Source organism: Meriones unguiculatus, chromosome 18 (genome assembly GCF_030254825.1).
Source record: "Meriones unguiculatus strain TT.TT164.6M chromosome 18, Bangor_MerUng_6.1, whole genome shotgun sequence".
NCBI lineage: Eukaryota > Metazoa > Chordata > Mammalia > Rodentia > Muridae > Meriones > Meriones unguiculatus.
In genome coordinates this window covers 63,124,370-63,146,196 of record NC_083365.1, presented here as the reverse complement: position 1 = coordinate 63,146,196, position 21,827 = coordinate 63,124,370, and the positions used below count along the sequence as shown (strand labels likewise).

The following is a 21,827-nucleotide window of genomic DNA, read 5'->3' as shown; positions in this document are numbered from 1 at the left end:
TATAATAGTTGCATGTGTTAGGTACCAGAGGAGACTAGAAGTTAGCTTTGGCTTTGATATTCAACCATAGGTGTATGGCAAGTAAACTGGCAGGCAGAAATCTGTTTTGCAGGCTCCTGAGGAATGCTGCCTATAAGCATACTATCCACCAGAAATCCTCCTGGAGTCCAGCCTGAACTGAGCCTAGACATTCATGTTGGACCAAATCAGTGAGCATGCCTAAGTGGGGGTTCTTGGGGGTTTTCTCATTTACCTGACATCACTGTGTAGCGCTGTGAATAAAGTTCAGGTCATAAACTTGTGGGTGACAAGTGTACTTACCTGCTGAGCCATCTTGCTGGCCCCATGTTTTTATTCTTTTGAGGAACTGACAAATTGTTTTTCAAAATGGGTTGCAGATTTTCCGTCCTTAACATAACTGTACTACAAAAGCTCCAGTTTTTCTTCACTCTCACATACCTATTATTTTATGCTTGTCTTATAGCAGACAGCCTACTGTATGGGAAATGATGACATACTGTGGCTCAACTTGCTCATACCTAATGATTAGTCATGCTAACCATTCATTCAAATCATTACCATTCATTTCAGTGTCTTTTAAAAATAAGTTCTTATTAGAACCTTTTGCGGATTTTTATTCTCATCATTAAGTTGCATTTTTCTGTCTCCTGACTATATGCCCCTTATAAAAAATATAATTTGCAAATTTATCCTCCCATTCTGTGGGTTTCCTTCTCACAGTCCTCATTTTATCATTTGAAACAGAAACCTCCTTCATTCTGATGAGCTCAATTTATCTTTCCTCTTTTATTGCTTCTACTTATACTGTCATACATGAGAAATAAGTGGTGGATTTGAGGAAATAAAAATATGCACTTATAATTTCTTCAAAGTATCCTATAATTTTAGCTCTTCTGTTGAGGATCTTGTTGCATTTTAAGTTAATTTTTGTATATATTGTAAGATGTTTCTTTTTCATCATTCCCTTATTTATTTTACCAAATTTAAATTTATTTTTTCATTCATGGCTGTGCATTTGCATGTCTGTGTGTGTCTGTTTGAGGTCTGTGTGTGTTTGCCAGCAGGCCAGGGCACATATGTGGTCAAAGGACAACTTTTAGGAGTAGCTTCTTTCATTCTACCATGTGTTCCCAGAGATTAAACTCAACTCCTCAGGCTGCAAGTTGCTTTACATTCTGAGCCACCTTGGCATCCTTGACATGATTTTTTTCAACTACAAGTATCCATTTGTCTGGGCATCATTTACCAATGTGTATTTCTTTAGAAGTCAACTCTTCTAATGTTGGCTGAATAACTAGTGCTACCACTTAAATACTTTTGTCACTAAAAGTGTGAGCTAATAAATGTGGAAATTGATGTACAAATCTAGAAAGGTAAACCTAACTTAATCACACATAGACAATCATTTCAAAATATTACTTACATTGAATATAGTGAAGATCACAGTGTATGTTTTATTTATGCCACTGGCTTACTTTATTTTGTTCCATAAGCGTTCCTAGATATGACATAAATATCTGCAAGCACCAGTTTTAACCATTGCCATATTTCCCATTGAAAACACTGTCTTCTCTAATTTAATTCATCTCTCACTGGAGCTCTGTGGAAATACTATAGACCCAGGTTCTCATTCATTTCTCATTGCTCCTGTGCAGATAGTAGTTATGTATTTAACCTCAAACTTCTTTGATTTCCACATTTATAATGTGTGGAAAATTAAGGCATTTTATAGGAGGGATCATGTTTAATAGTCAATAAGCACCACAGACATAACACAAATTCTACCTAAAGGATGGCTATTACTATGTTTTGAAATGGTATCTTATCTCATACTAAAATAACAATAACATTTAAAATTCACTAAATCTGCTTTAGGTTTTATTCATAAGTAATCTATGGGAAAATGAATCCTATTCCAGCAATTTCATCTCTTGTCATAAAATATAAGTAAATGGATGAGTAGCAGCATTGTGGCCCCCTCCCTCGTCTCCTCCCAATCCCACCTCCCTCTTCTCCCCTAGTCCACTGATAGAAGAGGTCCTCCTCACCTTCTATTTGACCCTAGCCTATCAGGTCTCATCAGGACTGGTTGCATTGTCTTCCTCTGTGGCCCAGCAAGGCTGCACCCCCAAGGGGATGGTGATCAGAAAGCCTATCAGTAAGTTCATGCCAGAGAATCCCCAGGTCCCTTACCAGGAAACCCACTTTGAGACTGAGTCTATGGGTTACATCTGAACCTGAGTTTTAGGTCCTCTCCATGCACTGCCCTTATTTGGGTTTCAGTCTCTGAAAGGCCCCCAGGGCTCAGGGTATTGGCTATGTTGTTTTCCTTTGGGAGCTCCTGTCTCCTCCAAGTCTTTCTATCTCAAACTTCTATCATAAGTTTACCTGCACTCTGCCCAAAGTTTGGCTATGATTCTCAGTATCTGCTTTGAATCCTCCACCAGTGGACTCTTTCAGAGGCTGACTGGGGTAGGTTCCTGTCCTGTTCCCTGTCTTCTCATGCTTCCAATGTCTATCACATTTGTCCTTCTGAATGAGGATTGAGCATCTTCCCAAGGTTCTTTCTCATTGTTTAGCTTCTTTAGGAGTATAGATTTCACTCCGTTTGTCCTATATTATATGGCTAATAACCACTTATGAGTGAGTACTTACCACGTGTGCCTTTCTGTTTCTGGGATACCTCACTCAAGATGTTCTTTTCTAGTTCCCACCATTTGCCTGAAATTTTCATGATTTCCTTGTTTTTAATAGCTGAATGGCGTTCCATTATGTAAATATACCACAATTTCTGTATCCATTCCTCCACTGAGGAATATCTAGAGTGTTTCCTGCTAATGGCTAATACTAATAAAGCTGCCATGAACATACTTGAGCAAATGTCCTTGTGTAGTTCAGCATATCTTTGATATATGCCTAGGAATAGGATAGCTGGATTATGAAGTAGCACTATTCTCAATAATCTGAGAAAATATCAGATATATTTCCAAAATGGAGGTACAAGTTTACATTCCCACCAGCAATGGAGAAGGGTTCCCCTTTCTCCACATCCTCTCCAGCATGTGTTGTCACTTGAATTTTTGTTCTTAACTTTTCTGATGGGTGTAGAATGAAATCTCAGGGTTGTTTTGATTTGCATTTCCCTGAGGAATAAGGATGCTGAACATTACTTAAGTGTTTCTCTACAATTCAATATTTTTCTTTTGAGAATTCTCTGTTTAGTTCTGTAGGCCATTTTTTATTAAAATTTTATTTTTTTATATTTATTGCAGTTCATTTACTTTGAATCCCAGCTGTAGCATCCTCCCTCATTCCCTCCCAATCCTACCCTCCCTTGCTCATCTCCTCCCATGCCCCTCCCTGAGTCTACTGATAGGGGAGTTCCTCCTTCCGTTCCCTCTGACCCTAGTCCTGTTTCTTCCAATGTCCATCCCATTTGTCTTTCTGAGTAAGGATTTATTATCTTACCCAGAGTCCTCCTTCTTGCTTAGCTTCTTTAGGAGTACAGATTTTAGTGTGTTTATCCTATATTATATATCAAATATGCACTTATAAGTAAATATGCACCGTGTGTGTCCTTCTGCTTCTGGGATAAATCCCTCAGGATGATCTTTTCTAGATCCCACCATTTGCCTGTAAATTTCATGATTTCCTTGTTTTTCATTTCTGCTTAGTATTCTATTGTGTAAATATACCACAATTTCTCTATTCATCCCTCCATTGAGGGATATCTGGATTGTTTCCAGGTTCTGGCTATTACAAATAAAGCTTCTATAAACATGGTTGACCACATGTCCTTGTTGTGTACTTGAGTATATTTTGGATATATGCCTAGGAGTGTACTCCATTTTTTAAGTGGATTACTTGATTTGTTGCTTTTTAACTTCTTGAGTTCTTTATATATTCTGTATATTAGCCCTCTGTCAGATATAGGGTTGGTGAAAATCCTGTCCCATGCTGAGGCTGATGTTTTGTTCTGACCACAGTGCCCTTTACTTTACAGAAGGTGCTCAGTTCCATGGGGCCCCATCTACTGACTGTTGATCTCAGAGCCATTGTTGTTGGTGTTCTGTTCAGGAAGTTGTTTCCTATGCCAATGACTTCAAGGATTTTCCCCAGTTTTTTGTCTAACAGATTTAGTATGTCTGGTTTTATGCTGAGGTCTTTGATCCACTCGGACTTTAGTTTTGGGAAGGGTGACAAATATGGATCTATTTGCATTTTTCTACATGTAGACATCCAATTAGCCCTGAACAATTTGTTGAAGAAAATATCTTTTGCCCATTGTATGGTTTTGGTTTCTTTGTCAAAAATCAATTATCAGTAGGTATGTGTGTATATTTCTGGGGCTTCCATTCAATTTCATTGATCCACCATTCTGTTTCTATGCCAGTATCATGCAGTTTTTATTACTGTTGCGCTATAGTACAGCTTGAGGTCAGGGATGGAGATACTTCCAGATGATCTGTGTTGTACAGGATTATTTTAGCAACTCTGGGTTTTTTTGTTTTTCCATATGAAATTGAGAATTGTTCTTTCAAGTCCTGTAAAGAATTGTGTTGGTATTTTGATGGGAATTCCATTGGATCTGTAGATTGCTTTTGGCAGGATGGCCATTTTCACTCTGTTATTCTTACTGATCCATGAACATAGGAGATCTTTCCATCTTCTGATATCTTCTTTAATTTCTTCAGAGACTTGAAGGTTTTTTTTTTTTTTTTTCACATGCTTGGTTAGATTCATACCAAGGTACTCTTATGTTATTTGTGGCTATTATAAAGGGTGCTGTTTCCCTAATTTCTTTCTCAGCCTTTTTGTCTTTTGTATACAGGAGAGCTACTGATTTTCTTTTTTGAGTTAATTTTCTATCCAGCCACTTCACTGAAGGTGTTTATTAGCTGAAAGAATTGCCTGGTAGAATTTTGGGGGTCACTCAAGTATACTATCATATCATCTGAGAATATGGCACTTTGACTTCGTCCGTTCCAATGTATATTCCCTTGATCTCCTTTAGTTGTTTTATTGCTCTTGCAAGGACTTCAAGTACTATGTTGAAGAGATACGAAGAGAGCTTTTCCCTGATTTCAGTAGGATTGATTTAAGTTTCTTTCCATTTAGTTTGATGCTGGCTATATGATTGTTGTATATTGTCTTTACTATGTTAATGTATGTGCCTTGTATCCCTGATCTCTCTAAACTTTAAACAGGAATTGTTGAATTTTGTCAAATGCTTTTTCGGCATCTAAGGAAATGATCATATCTTTTTGGTTTTTGTTTTTTTTTTTCCCATTCTGTTTGTTTATGTGATGGATTACATTGATGGATTTTCATATATTGACCCACCCTTGCATGCCTGGAATGAAGCCTACTTGGTCATGGTGGATGATATCGATTACGTGTTCTTGGATTCGGTTTGTGAGTATTTAATTGAGTATTTTTGCATCAATGTTCATAGGAGAGATAGGTCTGAAATTCTCCTTTTTTTGTTGGGTCTTTGTGTGGTTTAGGTATCAAGGTGACTGTGTCCTCGTAGAGTGAATTGGGTAAAGTTTCTTCTATTTCTATTTTATGAAACAGTTTGAAGAGAATTGGTGTCAACTCTTCTTTGAAGGTCTGGTAGAATTCTGTGCTGAAACCATTTCATCCAGGGCACTTTTTGGAAAGGACACTTTTGATGACTGTTTCTATTTCCTTTGGGAATATAGGACTGTTTAATCCATTTACCTGATCTTGGTTTAGCTTTAGTAAATGAAATCTATCAAGAAAATTGTCCATTTCATTAAGATTATAAAATTTTGTGATATATAGGATTTTGAAGTAAGGCCTAATGATTCTTTGAATTTCCTCAGTGTTCATTCTTTTTGTTTCTCATTTTGCTGATTTAGATATTTTCTCTCTTCATTTAGTTAGTTTGGCTAAGGGTTTGTCTATCTTGTTGATTTTCTCAAAGTACCTGATCTTAGTTTCATTGATTCTTTGAATTGTTTTCCTTGTTTCTAATTTATTGATTTCAGCCCTAAGTTTCATGACTTCCAACTGTCTGCTCCTCTTGGGTGTGTCTGCTTCTTTTTGTTCTAGGACTTTCAGGTGTGCATGAGATGTCTCCAACTTATTTCTGAAGGCATTTAGTGCTATGAAATTTCCTCTTAGCACAGCTTTCATTGGGTCCCGTAAATTTGGGTACGTTGTGCCTTCATTTTCATTGAAATTTAGGAAGTCTCTTATTCCTTTTTTCCTTTCTTCCCTGATCTAGCCGTTGTTGAATAGAGAATTGTTTAGTTTCCATGCATTTGTAGTTTTTCTGTTATTTCTGTTGTTGTAGTAGTCTGATAGGATACAATGATTGTTTCAGTCTTCTTGTATCTGTTAAGGCTTGCTTTGAGTCCAACTATATGAGAAGAATATAAACTCTTTAGAGTTCGGATGAAAGGTTCTGTAGACATCTGTTAGGTCCTTTTGATTTAGGACCTCTGTACATGTCATTATTTCCCTATTTAGCTTCTGTGTTGATGATCTTCCCCTTAGTGAGAATGGAGTGTCAAGTCTCCCACTATTAAGGTGTTGGGATCGATGTGTGGTTTGAGCTTTAATAATGTTTTATTTACAAATGATGGTCGGTCGTCTTGTATTTGGGGCATAGATATTCAGGATTGTGATGTCCTCCTGTTGGATTTTTCCTTCAATGAGAATGAAGTGTCCCTCCTCATCTTTTTTGATTAAATTTGTTTGAAATTCTATTTTATTAGACATTAAGATAGCTACCCCAGCTTGAAAAAAATTGGTCCAGCCCTTTACTCTGAGGTGATGTCTGCCTTTGCTGCAAAAGTGTGTGTTTTAGAGACTGCAGAATGTGGGATCTTGTTTCCACAACCATTCTGTTAGTTTGTGTCTTTTTGTTAGAGAGTTGAGTCTGTGTAGTGGCCTAGGTCCAGTCCATGTTTGGTCCTTAGTTGGTGATTCAGTCTCCACAAGCCCCCCCTAAGCCCAGATTATTTGGCTTGGTTGCTCTTATTGAGGAACCCTTTCACCCTTGCCCCAGGTCTTTCTTCCCCACTAATCTTCTGCAAGGCACCCTGTATTCTGCCTGATGTTTGGCTGTGAACCTCAGCATTTGTTTCCATCTGCTGCTGGATAGAGTTTCTCAGAGAACAGCTATACTTGGCTCATACTTGTCTTTTGATACAGATACTGGAGATCTAAACTCACTTCTTCTCATTTGTGTAGCAAACACTTGAAGAACCAAGCCATCATCTTATCCCTAAGTTATACTCTCTTGTAACACAGAGAATTCACAAGTGTAAACCTTGCTGCACAGTTCTCTTCAGTGCTTTTCAAAGACTATCTCAGTGAATAACATAGAGAGGGTTGAGTGTTAGCATTTACTTCCCCAGCAATTTTTATAATTCCAAACAATGGCTACAAAGGACCTGAGAAATGCTTCTGTCAGCAAAGTGCTTACCTTACAAACATAGGAGTCTGAGTGTGTATCCCCAGTACCTATGTAGAAAGCAAGATGAATCACTAGAGGAGGTGAGACACTAAGAGCTCTGAGCTGCCTAACCAGCCAGTCTAGCCAGTCCACAAGCTCCAGTGTCTCAAAAATGAAGTTGAGAATGATAAGAGAAGACATCCAACACTTTTGGTCTTCAAAATCAACACAGATCCACATATGCACATGTGTACATATACACAACAATTAAGCCTCTTCAAAGTTATTAAGAACCAAATTTTATAATTTCTCAACACCCCTCACCCTGTGCTGGGCACAGAGGAAGCAATGAGCAGGCATTATACTACACTGAGTTATTGACTAAATGTTTGAAATGATGCCCTCTCATTTCTCTTTTGCAGAGATTTCAGCTCTTTTTGATTCTGGCACCTCTGTTACATACATGTTTCAAGAACCACACCCGGTGACCAAGAACACGAGCCTCTCATCTTCAGCTACCTACACAGATAGAGCTCCATCCAAAGAAACCATTACATTGAGCTTCGTAACAGCACAGGCCCCCAGCCTCTTGCTCTTCCTCAATTTCTCTTCTCAGAATTTCCTGGCTATCCTGCTCTCCAAGAATGGTGAGTGAAGGTGTCATGAATCTACAAGGCAAGCTTTGCCAGGAGGGAAAACTCATGCTCTGCAGTATCCTGCAGAGACTCACAACTAGGCAGCCTCAATCTAACCTTCCTTCCACTTCACCGTTATGAACCATAATTGATATTCTGGGCCAGTGTCAATTTGCCACTCAAGTCTTAAACTCATTTTTTTTTACTTTGTCTTGATTGTATGAGGTAGTTCTTTATTATTTGTTCCATGCTAAAAATCCATTAAGTGTAAAATATGATTAGCAGGTCTGAATTTCAGAAAGATACTTGCCACACGTTTACTATCAGCTTTGCTACCATGCTTGCCACTGGGGACTGGTAAAGAACAAATTCTGGCTGTGTTTTTAGGTGGATATTGTCCAGATCTTTAAGAGAAATATGATATGGGAGCCATCCTGTGGTATAGGACATCACTTTTTACTGTTGATTTTTTTTCTTAGAGGCATTAATTCTTCTCATATAATGACTTACTACAGAACTGTGATATTTGTCACTCTGAAATGGCAAGACCTGAATCAATTTACTTGGCCAAATATTATTACTGTTTCACAATGAGATTTTGTTATTTCTTTTCTTTCTTGCAGTTATTACCATTACTTATAAAATTCACCCATTGTTACATTGCCTTGTCCCCTGGCTTCACATACAAAGGCAAACTTGAATGTCTATTGAAGGCTGAAGTTAATTGCTATCTGTGCTTCTTTGCTGTTGACAATCTCAATAAGATAGAATTTGCAAGGAAGACTTTTCTTCTCAGTTTTCAATATATCTGTAGCACCTAGGCGTCATTATGATGTGACCAAGTATGAGCATACAATAAAAATGTGAAGCAAGCTTTGGAAAGAATGTAGATCTAGTAGCTATAAGAAGATTAGAGAAAGGACAGAAATTAAAATATACAGGTAATATTGATGATCACCACATACAATGGCAGTTGGAAGTCAAGATTCCTTATGCCATAATTTTTTTTTTTATCACACTATGCCAGGACAAAACCTCCTACTAAAGCCATAACCAAGAACATTATGAAATCAGAATCCTACCATATGTAATAATTGTTTGAACAAGTGAACTGAAGAAACACACATACATCCCTATAGCATGATTTCACACAATACTCTCCTCTGATCATGAACATGGTTCCACTCCTCTTACAACCTTCTAGTACTATATCAGGATTCTAGACTTTTGGTCAATTCATCCCAAGCACACAGGTGAGATTCAGGTGAACTGTGGTATGCCACAGCAGAAGTGGGGAATGTATGTCACCCTGCCTATACCTCAGGTGCAAATTACATATTTCACTTTGTATGCTTTTTATGACTGTTTTTTTTTTGTTACCTTTCTTTCTCATGTTGTGCTACATGTTACTTGAATATAAATAACTATTTATTTAATCTGAAAAGTATAATGAAAACTTGGGGGTGTGGGAGATGAACCAGCCTAAAGCACAAGAATAATAACAGATGGTCCACAGGTGTCACTTTTTCTGAGACCAAGACAGAGGGAAGAAACAGAAAGTACTGACAGGCAGGAATGGAGGAAGAGACAGAGAAGAATGAGGGGGAGGAGGAAAAGAAAGAGGAAGAAGAGGAAGCATAAGAGGAAGAAAAAGATTACAAAGGGGAAGAGGAAGACATAGAGGAGGAGTTAAAAGGAGGAAGAAGAGTACTGATTACTTTTCAAGACCATTGGGCCATTTAATTACCTACTTACTAGATTAAAAGTTAATGGCCCAAACCGCCAACAGGTCAGACATTGTCCCCAGTTTTTTTCTGGGTAGGACTTCACATACCTGTCCCAGTCAAAGTGTATCTCTGAAAATATGACTGCCAAGAATACATGAAATGCAGAACAGGAATCACTGCATCTAATTATTTTGATTAACCCATTTGGTGGCTAATTCTACTAGTAACTTGGTCACCAGTTGATACTAATCTATCTGCTATGCTAGGTTCCTACAGTTGTTGAAACTGGGGCACAAGGACATCATAGCTCATACTATCACAGCAAGTAACAGTCACAGGAGCACAGCCTCCCTTAGTCAGTCTAGTAGTAGAGTCATATTTTTGATTGTGCGTTTTCTTGTGGGAGAATCTCATGAGAAAGGGCTTTCCAGCCCTTTCATGCTGAGATTATGGGTGTGTGCTACCACACCTGCCTTTGTAATATTAATCACTAGGGCTAAATGAAAAGTGCTAATCTTTAACCTTTGGAACACATATTCTATTAACTAATTCTCATTTCTTTAGTAGGAAATCATTCTTGAATTTCCCCATGGTATATTTTCTTTTTCAATTTTTATTTTATTTTTATTAATTATAGTTTATTCACTTTGTATCCCAGCTGCAGCCCCCTCTCCCATCCCCTCCCTCTCACACCCTCCCTCTCTCTTCTTTTCCTATGCCCCTATTCCAGTCTAATTATAAGGGAAGTCCTTCTCCCCTTCCATCTGACCCTAGTCTATCAGGTCTCATCAAGACTGGTTTCTTTTTCTTCCTCTGTGGACTGGTAAGGCTGCACCCCCCCTCAGGGGGAGGTGATCAAAAAGCCAGCCTATGAGTTCATGTCAGAGACAGTCCCTGTTTCTATTATTGGGGAACCCTCCTGGACACTGAGCTGCCATGGGCTACTTCTGTTCAGGGGTTCTAAGTTATCTCTATGCATAGTCCTCATTTGGAGTATCAGTCTCACCAAAGACACCTGGGCCCAGATTTTATGGTTCTGTTGCTCTCCATGCGGAGCTCCTGTTCCCTCCAGGTCTTTCTATCTCCCCCTACTTTCATATGATTCCCTGCACTCTGCCCAAATTTTGGCTATGAGTCTCAGAATTTGTTTTGATATCCTGCTGGGTAGTCTTTCAGAAGCCATCTGTGGTAGGCTCCTGTCCTGTTCCCTGTTTTCTCCCTCTTCCGATGTCCATCTTCTTTGCCTTTCTCAATGAAGATCTTAAACTTGTGTCTCCCTTTTAAGACATTCTTAAATTCGCCCTGTATTAGAAGCTCCACATGACCCAAAATATAAATTTATACACTTTAGAAACCCTGACTGAATTCAGGAAACAAGGAGATGCAAAGATTCTAACTGTTGATTGTGTAAGTCTCAATCAGGTGTGAACGCTCAGTGTTCAGCTTGGCTTCCCAGGATGACTCACAAGAGAAGCTCTTCATACAGAAAGCTGTTCTGTCAACAATGTGGATCTAATCCTAGAAGACACTCACTGAGGTTTCCTGGTTCCTGTGTCCTGGAACAAAGAGTTGGACCAAAGCCACCTGGATAGTGCTTGAAACAGACAGCTTATTAAGGAGAAAGGCAGTCCTTATTGTGGTAGTAGGCTAGTTGGCCAGTCCTGACCTCAGGTTCAAAATCCTTGTGACTCTGTTACCTGATTTTGGGACTCTTTCCTTTTACTGTGTTGCCTTGTCCAGAATTAATAGAAGAGGAGGTACCTAATCTTACTGCATCTTGATATGGCATAGAGGCCCCCCATTTTCTGAAGAGAAATGGAGGAGGAGGAGTTGTGGGAGGGGAAGACTAGGAGGAGGGAGTTGAAAAGGAACTGCAGTCATAACATAAAATAAATAAAATTAAAATCAAAAAAGGAGAAACTTAAGAGTTTAGTAATTATATCAATGGAACAAATGCCTTCAGTGACATTAAGTTCCTTGTCATTGGTACTAATCAGATAACAAGTAAGTGAGAAAAAAACTGTTTTTGCTGGGAAAATTTAATAATTCTAAGAGTGGGTGAGAGACAAACAATTGTCAAGAGTTGAGTTTCTTCCTAAGTTTTAGATTTTTTGATTATTTATTCTCTGATTGTATTGCCTTCAATGATTTTTTTTTTCTGTAAAGCCCTTACTTGCAGAACATGAAACATTCCTTGAAGAATTAAGAATTCATGTCTTCAGTGTGGTCCCAGGATATGCAGAGCATTAAACCATTGACCTCATTAACAGTGGATCAGGAACTAGGAATATTTTAATGAAATTTGAGTACATTGTATTAAGAATGTGCTTTTGATCTCAGAGCAGAGGCTCATACCTCACAGTGGAGACAGGAGGCCCAATGTTTAAGGACAGCTTAGGCTTTGTAGCATGTTCCTGACCAGAATGGGCTGTAAGAAACCCTGTCTCAAAAAGAAGGAAAGAAAGAAACGAAAAGAAAGGAAAGGAAAAGAAAGGAAGGGAAAGGAAAAGAACAGGAAAGAAAGAAGGAAGGTAGGAATAAAGAAAAAGAGAGAAAGAGAATCAGTTCTTCTTTTGGAAGATAGGGATCCTTACATAGGAGAATAAATGAAAGTTTTTAATCAAGAAGGATGTTTACCTTATACCCTCTGTAATGAACCACTCACACCTATCTCCTGTAGAATTAACAGTTTTGTGGTAGAAAGCTACGTACCTTGTTCTGATTTTAAGATGATTTATGGATTCTGGGGGTGATTATAAGATGGCCAGCTTAAAAAGAGTTTTATTTGTTCTCTCAGGAGGATGCAAACTACACATCAGGCCAGGGTTCAGGATTAGAAGGATAAATCTTGTAAACCCTCAGAAAAGATCTTATCTTGTAAATTTAAAATAGTTAATCATTCAAGAGGTGAGAAGATGCCTATGGGTCAAAATCATGTGTGTGGGCACTGGCCAGAAGTTTGGTATGGCAGAACTGACGTTCTTCATTGCCCTTCTTCTTGGTATTAATGTGTCTATTTCCAAGCTCACTCAGCATAAACTGCTGCTATCACTTCAAGTAAAAACAGGGCCTGGTGCTTAAATGGAGAAGAAGACTGTAATTTGGGTGAAAGAAGTGCTTTCTCTCACACACACACAGGCATGCACACGAGGATGAAGGGAGGTTATGAGATGGGGGTGTCCTCAGAAAATACAGACCTAGGATTTTTTAAATTAATTTATTTATTATTAATTAGAGTTTATTCACGTTGCATCCCAGCTGTAGCCCCCTCCATTATCCCCTCCCAATCTTGCCCTCCCATGCCCCTCTCCAAGTCTACTGATAGGGGAGGTCCTCCTCTCCTTCCCTCTGTCCCTAGTCTATCAGGTCTCATCAGAACTGGCTGCATTGTCTTCTTCTGTGGCTTGCGAAGGCTGCTCCCACCTCAGGTGGGAGGTGATCAAAGAACCAGCCACAGAGTTTGTGTCATAGATAGTCCCTGTTCCCATTACTAGGGAACCCACTTGGACACTGAGCTGCCATGGGCTACATCTGTGCTGGGGGTCTAGGTTATCTCCATGCATAGTCCTTGGTTGGAGTATCAGTCTCAGAAAAGGCCTCATGGGCCCAGATGTTTTGTTACTGTTGTTTTCCTTGTGGAGCTCCTGTCCCCTCCAGGTCATTCTACCCACCCTTTCTTTCATGAGAATCCCCATACTCTGCCCAAAGTTTGGCTTGTGAGTCTCAGCATCTGCTTTGATACCCTGCTGGATGAGTCTTTCAGAGGCCTTCTGTGGTAGACTCCTCTCCTGTTCCCTGTTTTCTCCCTCTTCTACTGTCCATCCAGTTTGCCTTTCTGAGTGAGCACTGATCATCTTACCCAGGGTCCTCCTTCTTGCTTAGCTTCTTAGATGTACAGATTTTAATATGTTTATGCTATATTACACGTCTAATATCCACTTATAAGTGAATATGTACCATGATGTGTCTTTCTGCTTCACTCAGGATTTTGAGTCACAGACAACTACTCAGAATCTTGGCATTTAGAGGAGGAAAGGCTTTAAATGGAAGCATGTCCAGAGAGGGAAGTGCTCAAAGGCTATTCTCTATCTATCTATCTATCTATCTATCTATCTATCTATCTATCTATTACAATGTATTCACTTTGTATTCCAGTTGTATACTCCTCCCTCATTCCCTCCCAATTCCACCCTTCCTCCCTCTTCTCCCACTATGTCCCTCCCCTAGTCCACTGACAGAGGAGGTACTCCTCCCCTACTATATGACCCTCGCCTTTTCATCTCTACATTTCATTTCAATGTGCTTGTAAGTCTCTCACTCTCTTTCTCTGCCTCGCTCTCCCCGCCCCACGTGTGTGTGTGTGTGTGTGTGTGTTTGCGCGCGCACATGTAAAAGCTGGAAGAAAACCTGGAGTTCATCCTGAAGAATGCAATCCACTTCTTTGAGAGATTGTTTGACATTGGCTAGGAGCTCGTCAATTAAGACAGTATAGCTGGCCTGTGAACTCCAAAATTCTGTCTTTCTCTACCTCCAGAATGCTCAGGTTGCAGTACATGCCAAAACACCTACCATCAAACTGAGGTCCTTATGCTTACAAAGTAAATGCTTTATTAACTAAGACAGAGCAGGACATTTTACTGAATGACAATTCTCCCTTCCCATAATACCATTTTTTTCTTTAAAATTGTCATTTGACAAATATTCCTGGAGCTCCTTCTAAGTGACAGACACTATTTAATATATCAAAGAGACAGACAGGACCATGGTCTGCCATTAATAATCTACTTTTCAACCAGAAACATATAAGACATATGGTTCATACATATTGAGTACAGCTAGATTCTCTCCCAGGAAGGTCATGGATACTAGGTGCAGGGAGAGATCAAAGTTGACTCATATGCTTTGGAAGAGTAAATCACAAAATATTCGACAAAGAGTGAATTTTCAGTCATGTGAGATAAGTCAGTATATTTTAGCAGACAAAATTTTAATAAAAACATTTTAATTGTCTTTTCCTTATTTTATCATGTTACTTTCACTGCATGTTATAAAATGCATCTGTGTGAACTGCTTTCTTTCCCCTTATCTGATAAACTGGACCAGCAAAGCAATTTAAAAAGAAAGGATCATGGTTTGAGGGAACAGTCCATCAGAAAGGGAAAGAATGCAGCAAGCAGCTGAAGGCAGCCAGAAAGCAGAGAGAGAGATCTATTTTGGTGCTCAACTCGGTTCCTCCTTTTCATCCAGTCCAGGACCTCAGGCCACAGGATGGAGCTGCCCACATTTAGGGTAGGTTTTCTAACTTCAATTACCCTAATTCTGATAAGCCCTCAAAGATATGCCCTGAGGCTTATCTTTTTGGTTATTTTGGATACTGTCAAGTTGACGATCAGTATTATGCATCACACTGTGTATATATGTAACCCCATGCAAATATTTTGATTCGTGTTTTTTGTTTCTTGCTAGATGAAATAAACAAGTGAAGTTAGAAGATGAACAAATAAAGTCATCAACCTATGCTGAAATTCATTCAGTACAAAATCCAAATCATGTTCCCAGGTCACCTTCCCTTTGTAGTTCAAATGCCTCTGGCATTGAGTGATTTGTGTGCCTTTGTCTCGGGATTTCTCTTTTATCAATTTTTTGGAGAATATAATTTATAAGGTTCACAGTCTGACTTGCTGTTTCCTCAGACCTCAAAGGGAATAATTATGCTCTGAGATACTTTGTATTTTGTATGTACTAGCTCAAGAGAAACAGAAATAAGACTGTATCATGACAGGAAGTACCTCCAAAACACAAAACATAACCGTTGCCAGACAGGGTCATGTTCACAGCAGGATGTCATTACTGTACCTGCTTCCTCTTAAGCCTTTCAGAGGTCACTGTTGCCTCTTGTCTCTCATCTCTCGATACCAGTTTATGCTTGAGATCCTTTCGGCAGAAGAAGGTGCAATTCACAGAGCTGCAGAAGCATGACCCGTTATGATCAGTCGGTTTATTGATTAATTGATGATTGATTGATTTTGTCCTCATTCAGCCTTGATCACTTCAATCTCTTTGATTGCTCTATTGCTAGTTTACAGGCCAGACTTGATTGCATACACACGTACATCCATGAGTGTTAAAAAATTTCTTCTTTTCTTTCCATAGTCCATGTCATGCCCAGTTTCATGGGGTTAATCCACCTTGCTCAGGGGTGGGTCTGAGCATGGGAAGACAAACATGTGGGTGGAATGAGATGCTGACACTGTTTCTTATTTCTCTTGTTGTTGTAATGCACGCTTTAATTTTTTGGCATGCTCCTAAGAATCTAAACATTACTATGAACTCAATTCTGCCCACACTTCACAGCCTAGAAGCTAGAGTCCTGATTTCTCCGTCTTTACCTAAGGTTTAGATTTGGTATAAGAGTATAATTAAGTCAAATGAGGTCATGAAAGTTAGAGCCCTCATCTCACAAAAGACACTGGAGAACTTTATCTCCCTTCTTCCCCTGGCATGAAAGGACAAAGTTAGGAAGCCAGCCTCAACAAGCAAAGATGAGGGCCCTCTCACAAGAAGAGAGAGTAAAGACAGCTTCATCTTATATCTCCAGTTGCTGAAAGCATAAGGAAAAATGAAATAAAAAATCTTATAGCAAGGTCAAGGATTACTCAGTACATGATATTTTATTTGAACCAAAGGAAAAAAAATGATGCATCTGTATGTACCTCATAGACAGTAATGTGCAAAGCATTTCATTACCTTAGTGATAGCAGTAATAATGTGAATTATTACCTTAATATAGTGTTATCTGGCCATAAATTCAAAGGAAAGTATTTAAGACAATTGATATTAAAGAAACAGAAGAGGAAATAGAAAATGCTCAGAGCCTAGAAGGTGAGCAAGTCACAGGCAGGAAATTCCTAGAGGAAGGAGGAAGGTGATAGACAAGGCTCTGAGTATTCTCACACTGGGTGGCTGCTATTGCCCGGGGAAAACCGATTTGTCTACACGCAAGCATGAAAGCAAGAACATTCAAGAATAGTTTTCTCTAATGTCTTGTAAAATGTAATTTCTAAAGAGAGGTAGGAAGAGCAGGAGAGGGAATAAAAAAACAAAGAAGAGAGAGTGTAGGTGAAGGACTAATAAAAAGTCTCATGTACTGCCAGGCCACACCCTGAAAGTTTAAGTCAGCAGATACAAAAAAGCATGGTATAAACTCTCAGAGAGTGTGTTTCAGTCATTATGAGTGTGGAGCTATCTGCCTGAACAAAACATAATTGAAGGAAACCAAAATACAGAGTTTAGGCTTAGATTTGAGATTTTTCCAAAAACCTACTTCTTTATTTAGAGTTCCCTTTTTTTTTTTTTTTTTTTTTTTTTTGCTTAGCAGGACATAAGAAAACTCTGTCCTTGTATTTTTATTAAAGTATGAGCATAGCCCTTTTCTTTTTTTCCTCTTTTTTGATTTATTTATTTATTTTTAATATTAGTTACAGCTTATTAAATTTGTATCCCAGCTGTATCCCGCTCTCTCATTCCTTTCCAATCCCACCCTCCCTCCCTCATCTCCTCCCTGCCCCTTTACAAGTCCACTGATAGGGGAAGACATCTTCCCTTTTCATCTGACTGTGTTTTATCAGGTATCATCAGGACTGGCTGCAAAGTCCTCCTCTGTGGCCTAACAGGGCTGCTCCTCTCTCGGGGGCAGGGGAAGTCGAAGACCCTGCCACTGAGTTCATGTCAGAAATAACCCCTATTCCCCTTAAGAGGGTACACACTTGGATACTGAGCTACCATGGGCTACATCTGAGCAGAGGTTCTAGGTTATATTCATACGTGGTCCTTGGTTGGAGAAACAGTCTCATAAAAGACCCCTGTGCCCAGATATGTGTGGTCCTTGTGGAGCTCCTCAACCCTGAGATTTTACCTGACACTCACCAGAATGGCTAAGATAAAAAACTCAAGTAACAACACATGCTGGAGAGGTTGTAGAGAAAGGGGAACCCTCCTCCATTGCTGGTGGGAATGCAAACTTGTACAACCACTTTGGAAATCAATCTGGCACTTTCTCAGACAATTAGGAATAGTGATTCCTCAAGATCCAGCTATACCACCACTTCTAAGCATATATCCAAAAGATGCTCAAGTACACACAAAGACATTTGCTCAACCATGTTTATAGCAGCTTTATTCATAATAGCCAGAACCGGGAAACAACCCAGATGTCCCTCAGTTGAGGAATGGATACAGAAATTGTGGTACTTTAACACAATGGAATACTACTCAGCAATTAAAAAGGAAGAATTCATGAAATTTGCAGGCAAATGGTGGGACCTAGAAACGATCATCCTGAGAGAGGTATCCCAAAACTTATATAGATTTGTAAGATAGGATAAACATACTGAAATCTATACACCTAAAGAAGATGAAGAAAAAGAGGACCCAGGGTAAGATGATCAATCCTCACTTAGAAAGACAAATGGCATGGACATTGGATGTAGGAGAAAACAAGCAACAGGACAGGAGCCTACCACAGAGGACTTCTGAAAGACTCTACCTAGCAGTGTTATCAAAGCAGATAATAAGACTCATAACTAAATCTTCAGCAGAGTGCAGGGAATCATAAGAAAGAAGGGAGAGTTACTATTTGGAGTTCTTAAAATTGCAGTTCTACGTTCCTTCTAACCCATTGACCAGAGGTACAGGGGAAATAAGGTTATTAGGAAAAGGGGGTTGCAGACCTCTTAGAAGTAGTTTCTTGGTGTGAGTCTACTCTTCATTGCCCAGATACCAGCAGTCCAGTCCAAATGTGAAAACAAAACAGCAACACAAAGCAGCATAATTCTTAAGACCAAAACAAGCCAGCCAAAGCTGGAAGACTCAGTTGGATTGCTGTGAGAAGTTCTCTAGAATGTTTCTGTCTTCAAAGTGAAGTATCAAAGAACAAAACTGAGGGCAGCAATGTCATTCCAAAAAATGTTGTTTCACTGGCTTCTATATATCTCCTTTCCTCAAAGTCAACCCAAGGATGCTTTCAGCTGACCAAAATCACACCCTGAGCATGAGACAGCTTGCATCAAAACATTGCATGCCCTCTCAGGAAACAGTTTTCAGCAAAACATCACAGGACACAACTGAGCCTTCAAAGAGACTAGAAACTTCTACTTCAACAGAAAGTGGAAGCCTCTGAATCAGACCAAAGTCCCTGGGCATGGACCACTAATCACAGACTTGTAGCATATAAATCAAGCTAATGAAATATCAGATATAATTAACTCTATGGGGACTTATTGAGTATAGTTTTAGTCTGTGATGGCTGTAGGCAGAACGTTGCTGATTGGATAAGTTAAAGGGGGAATTCATTTTTTTTACACTGTTTGAAGACTAGCAGTGCAAAATAAAGCACTAGCAGACAGAGCTGTTGTCTGGTGAGGGTTCTCCTGTTGGATTGACCAACTTTTTACTTGTGCATATGTGTTTACATCAAAAGGAGATAAAGAAAGAGAAGGAAAAGGAGTAAAATAGCAGAAGTGTGTGTGTGTGAGTGTGTGTGTGTGTGTAGAGAGAGAGAGATATTTGAATCCTTTGTGTCTTTTCTTTGAAGGATCCCAATTCTGTAAAATAAGGGACTATCCTTCATAACATCATTTTGTTGCTGAGAAAATTGAAATCCCCTTTTTGTGGTTTTAGTCTATTTAATAAAAATAATCAAGAATGGGCTCAAAAAAAAAAAAGCTCAAAGATAACTTAATTAAAGTCTAAATCAAAACTCCAAAGCAGGCAAATTGTAACTCTTTGCAAGTTGCTCAGACAACAGAGACACAGAAGATTAAGAGAGAGCCATACTGTTGAGCTAAGTGTAGAGATTGACCAAATGGAAAAAAAAAAAAAAAGTAAGGAAGCTCAGAATCACAGAAAAAGCACAAGTGAGCTCTTGCCAGCATCTGCAAGAAAGGGCAAAGGAGAAGAAAATGGGAGAGTTACAGTGCTCAGAAAGGAGGGCAGATCCAACAGAACTTCATGGCAATTATGGAACTGCACTGAGGGATTCTGGGAAAGAAAGTTACATTATCTCATTAAAGGAATAATTATCCTTTCCATGTCTTTAACTTGGTATATGTAAACAAGCCTCGGGGGGGGGGTGAGTCCATTGGACAGGTGATTGGCCAGTCCAGTCAGATAAACTCTTGTAATTGTATGTCTCCACACAGAGGTAGATTCTATTCTTAGTGTGACAATTGACATTAATTATCTCCAAATATAGCCACATTAAATGATAAGCTTCAATATACACATTTTATTGATAACACCTAAAATGTACTAGATACTTATCAATGTATCTGTAATAGAAAAACCAATGTGGTATTACTGATGTTTCGAATATTCATGAAGTAATTCTGATTTATCTTAATATCATCATTGCTTAAAGCATCTTAACTCACAGACTGTTGTTCTCTTTTTGAACTATGTATTTTGCCTCTAGTAAAAGAAAGTCACCCATCTAGCAAGGAAGTCTAGTAGGAAGTCCCCATAGAGTCCATGTGAAGATCTGCTAACCAAACACAATAGTTTAGCCTCTTGGGACCCACATAGGCAGTTAAGAAAAAAATGAAAAAGATAAAAAGAGTGAAGTGTTAACATAAAAACACAACTCTTACCTCAAAGGGGTAAGAGATATTTTATTCTAGCTATGAGTGACCAAGGCCCACAGAACACAGAGTACTCAGAGAACACAGATTTGGGATATCTCAAATTTCATGTTCCAATGTGGTAACAGTTTAATGAATTTTTTAAGGTAGCAGAAAAAATAATCTTGAACTAAGGCACTTCTGAACTCCAGCTGAGAAATATTAGGTAGGATGGCTAAAGCAGATTCTGTCTGGGACATTAAGCTGTTTGGTTGGTGAGAGGTCATGATCTCTTAAGTCAATATACCTCATAAGGTTTCATTTGTCAGTCATGAAGATGTTAGCTCAGAAACAAAGATTGGCAAGTGATGGCTATCAAGGGTACAAAGATAGCCCATAACAAAGTGTACATACGTTCCAGGAAGTATGCTTCTTTTAAGGAACTTTTTTCACAGAAGAAAGGTTTATCATTGCAGCAAGTAATTCTCTAATCGGTGCCCGCCCCAGGGAAAGCAAAGGGGTTAGGGATATACATGCATACTCGTGGAGGAAACTCTCCTTATAGCTACAGGTTCCAGGCCAAAATCCCATGTTCAAACAACTAGAAGAAGTGAACACATAAAGGCAGAGCATTTAGTGTTAGATGAGCAGAACTTACCTGCATCAGGCCTTCTAAAGAGAGTAGGAATCACTTGGCAATTTTGGACACTCCTTACAACTTTCTCCAGTTGGCCTTCATGAAAAGAAGTACAGTCTGACTGTCTATATAGTTATTTAAAGAGCAACACCTTTCCCCAATCTCCAGCTCTCTAGAGGAAAACAATGTCACAGGACTGCAGTGGAGTACTCTGGGAAGAGGGTGTGCTTCTTTCCTGGTGTGTCAATGAACAAAGGCTTCTGAATAAACTTGGGTACCAGTGGAGGCAGAACTGAATGTTATTGTTCCTTGGAGTAGTCTCTCTGAAGTTTCATTTAGCTCCCTTTGGCACATGCACAGAAGTGGAGATTAGGACTCTTAATGATCAGCTGCTCTGTGGCTGTATTTTCTAAATGCCTATGGGTCTTCTCGCTTTGTACGTTCCTAGTTTAAACAACTCTCAAAAAATGTTCTTGGAACAGAGCAATTGTTTGCTTCTTTTTCAAGCAAGGTTGCTTTATTACAACTATAGCATGCCTCTAATTATTTTCTTTTCTTGAGATGCTCAGTAATTTGATGGGGGAGGGTGTCAGGTGCTTGAGGTACCCATATTTTTTTTCATCTGTAGATTTTGGGATAATTGTTTTAGTCAAGGGTCTCCCAGCAGGTTTCAGGGATTAATGAGAACTTGTTTGTAAAGGGTTTGGAGAACTCAGATGGAAAGATGTGGGATAAATACAAAATAGGGTTATTAAAAAGTGC

The 21,827-nt window shown here is 39.0% G+C and overlaps 1 protein-coding gene across 1 annotated transcript in view; it reads left to right on the top strand.

Annotated features, from left to right (window-relative positions):
• LOC110565027 (contactin-associated protein like 5-1-like) overlaps nucleotides 1-21,827 on the top strand; it is a 703,043-nt gene that overhangs the window by 615,358 nt on the left and 65,858 nt on the right. Inside the window, exon 19 of the mRNA XM_060371632.1 lies at nucleotides 7,873-8,097. Within this exon, the coding sequence (XP_060227615.1) occupies nucleotides 7,873-8,097 (225 nt within the window). The remainder of the gene's footprint in view (nucleotides 1-7,872; nucleotides 8,098-21,827) is intronic.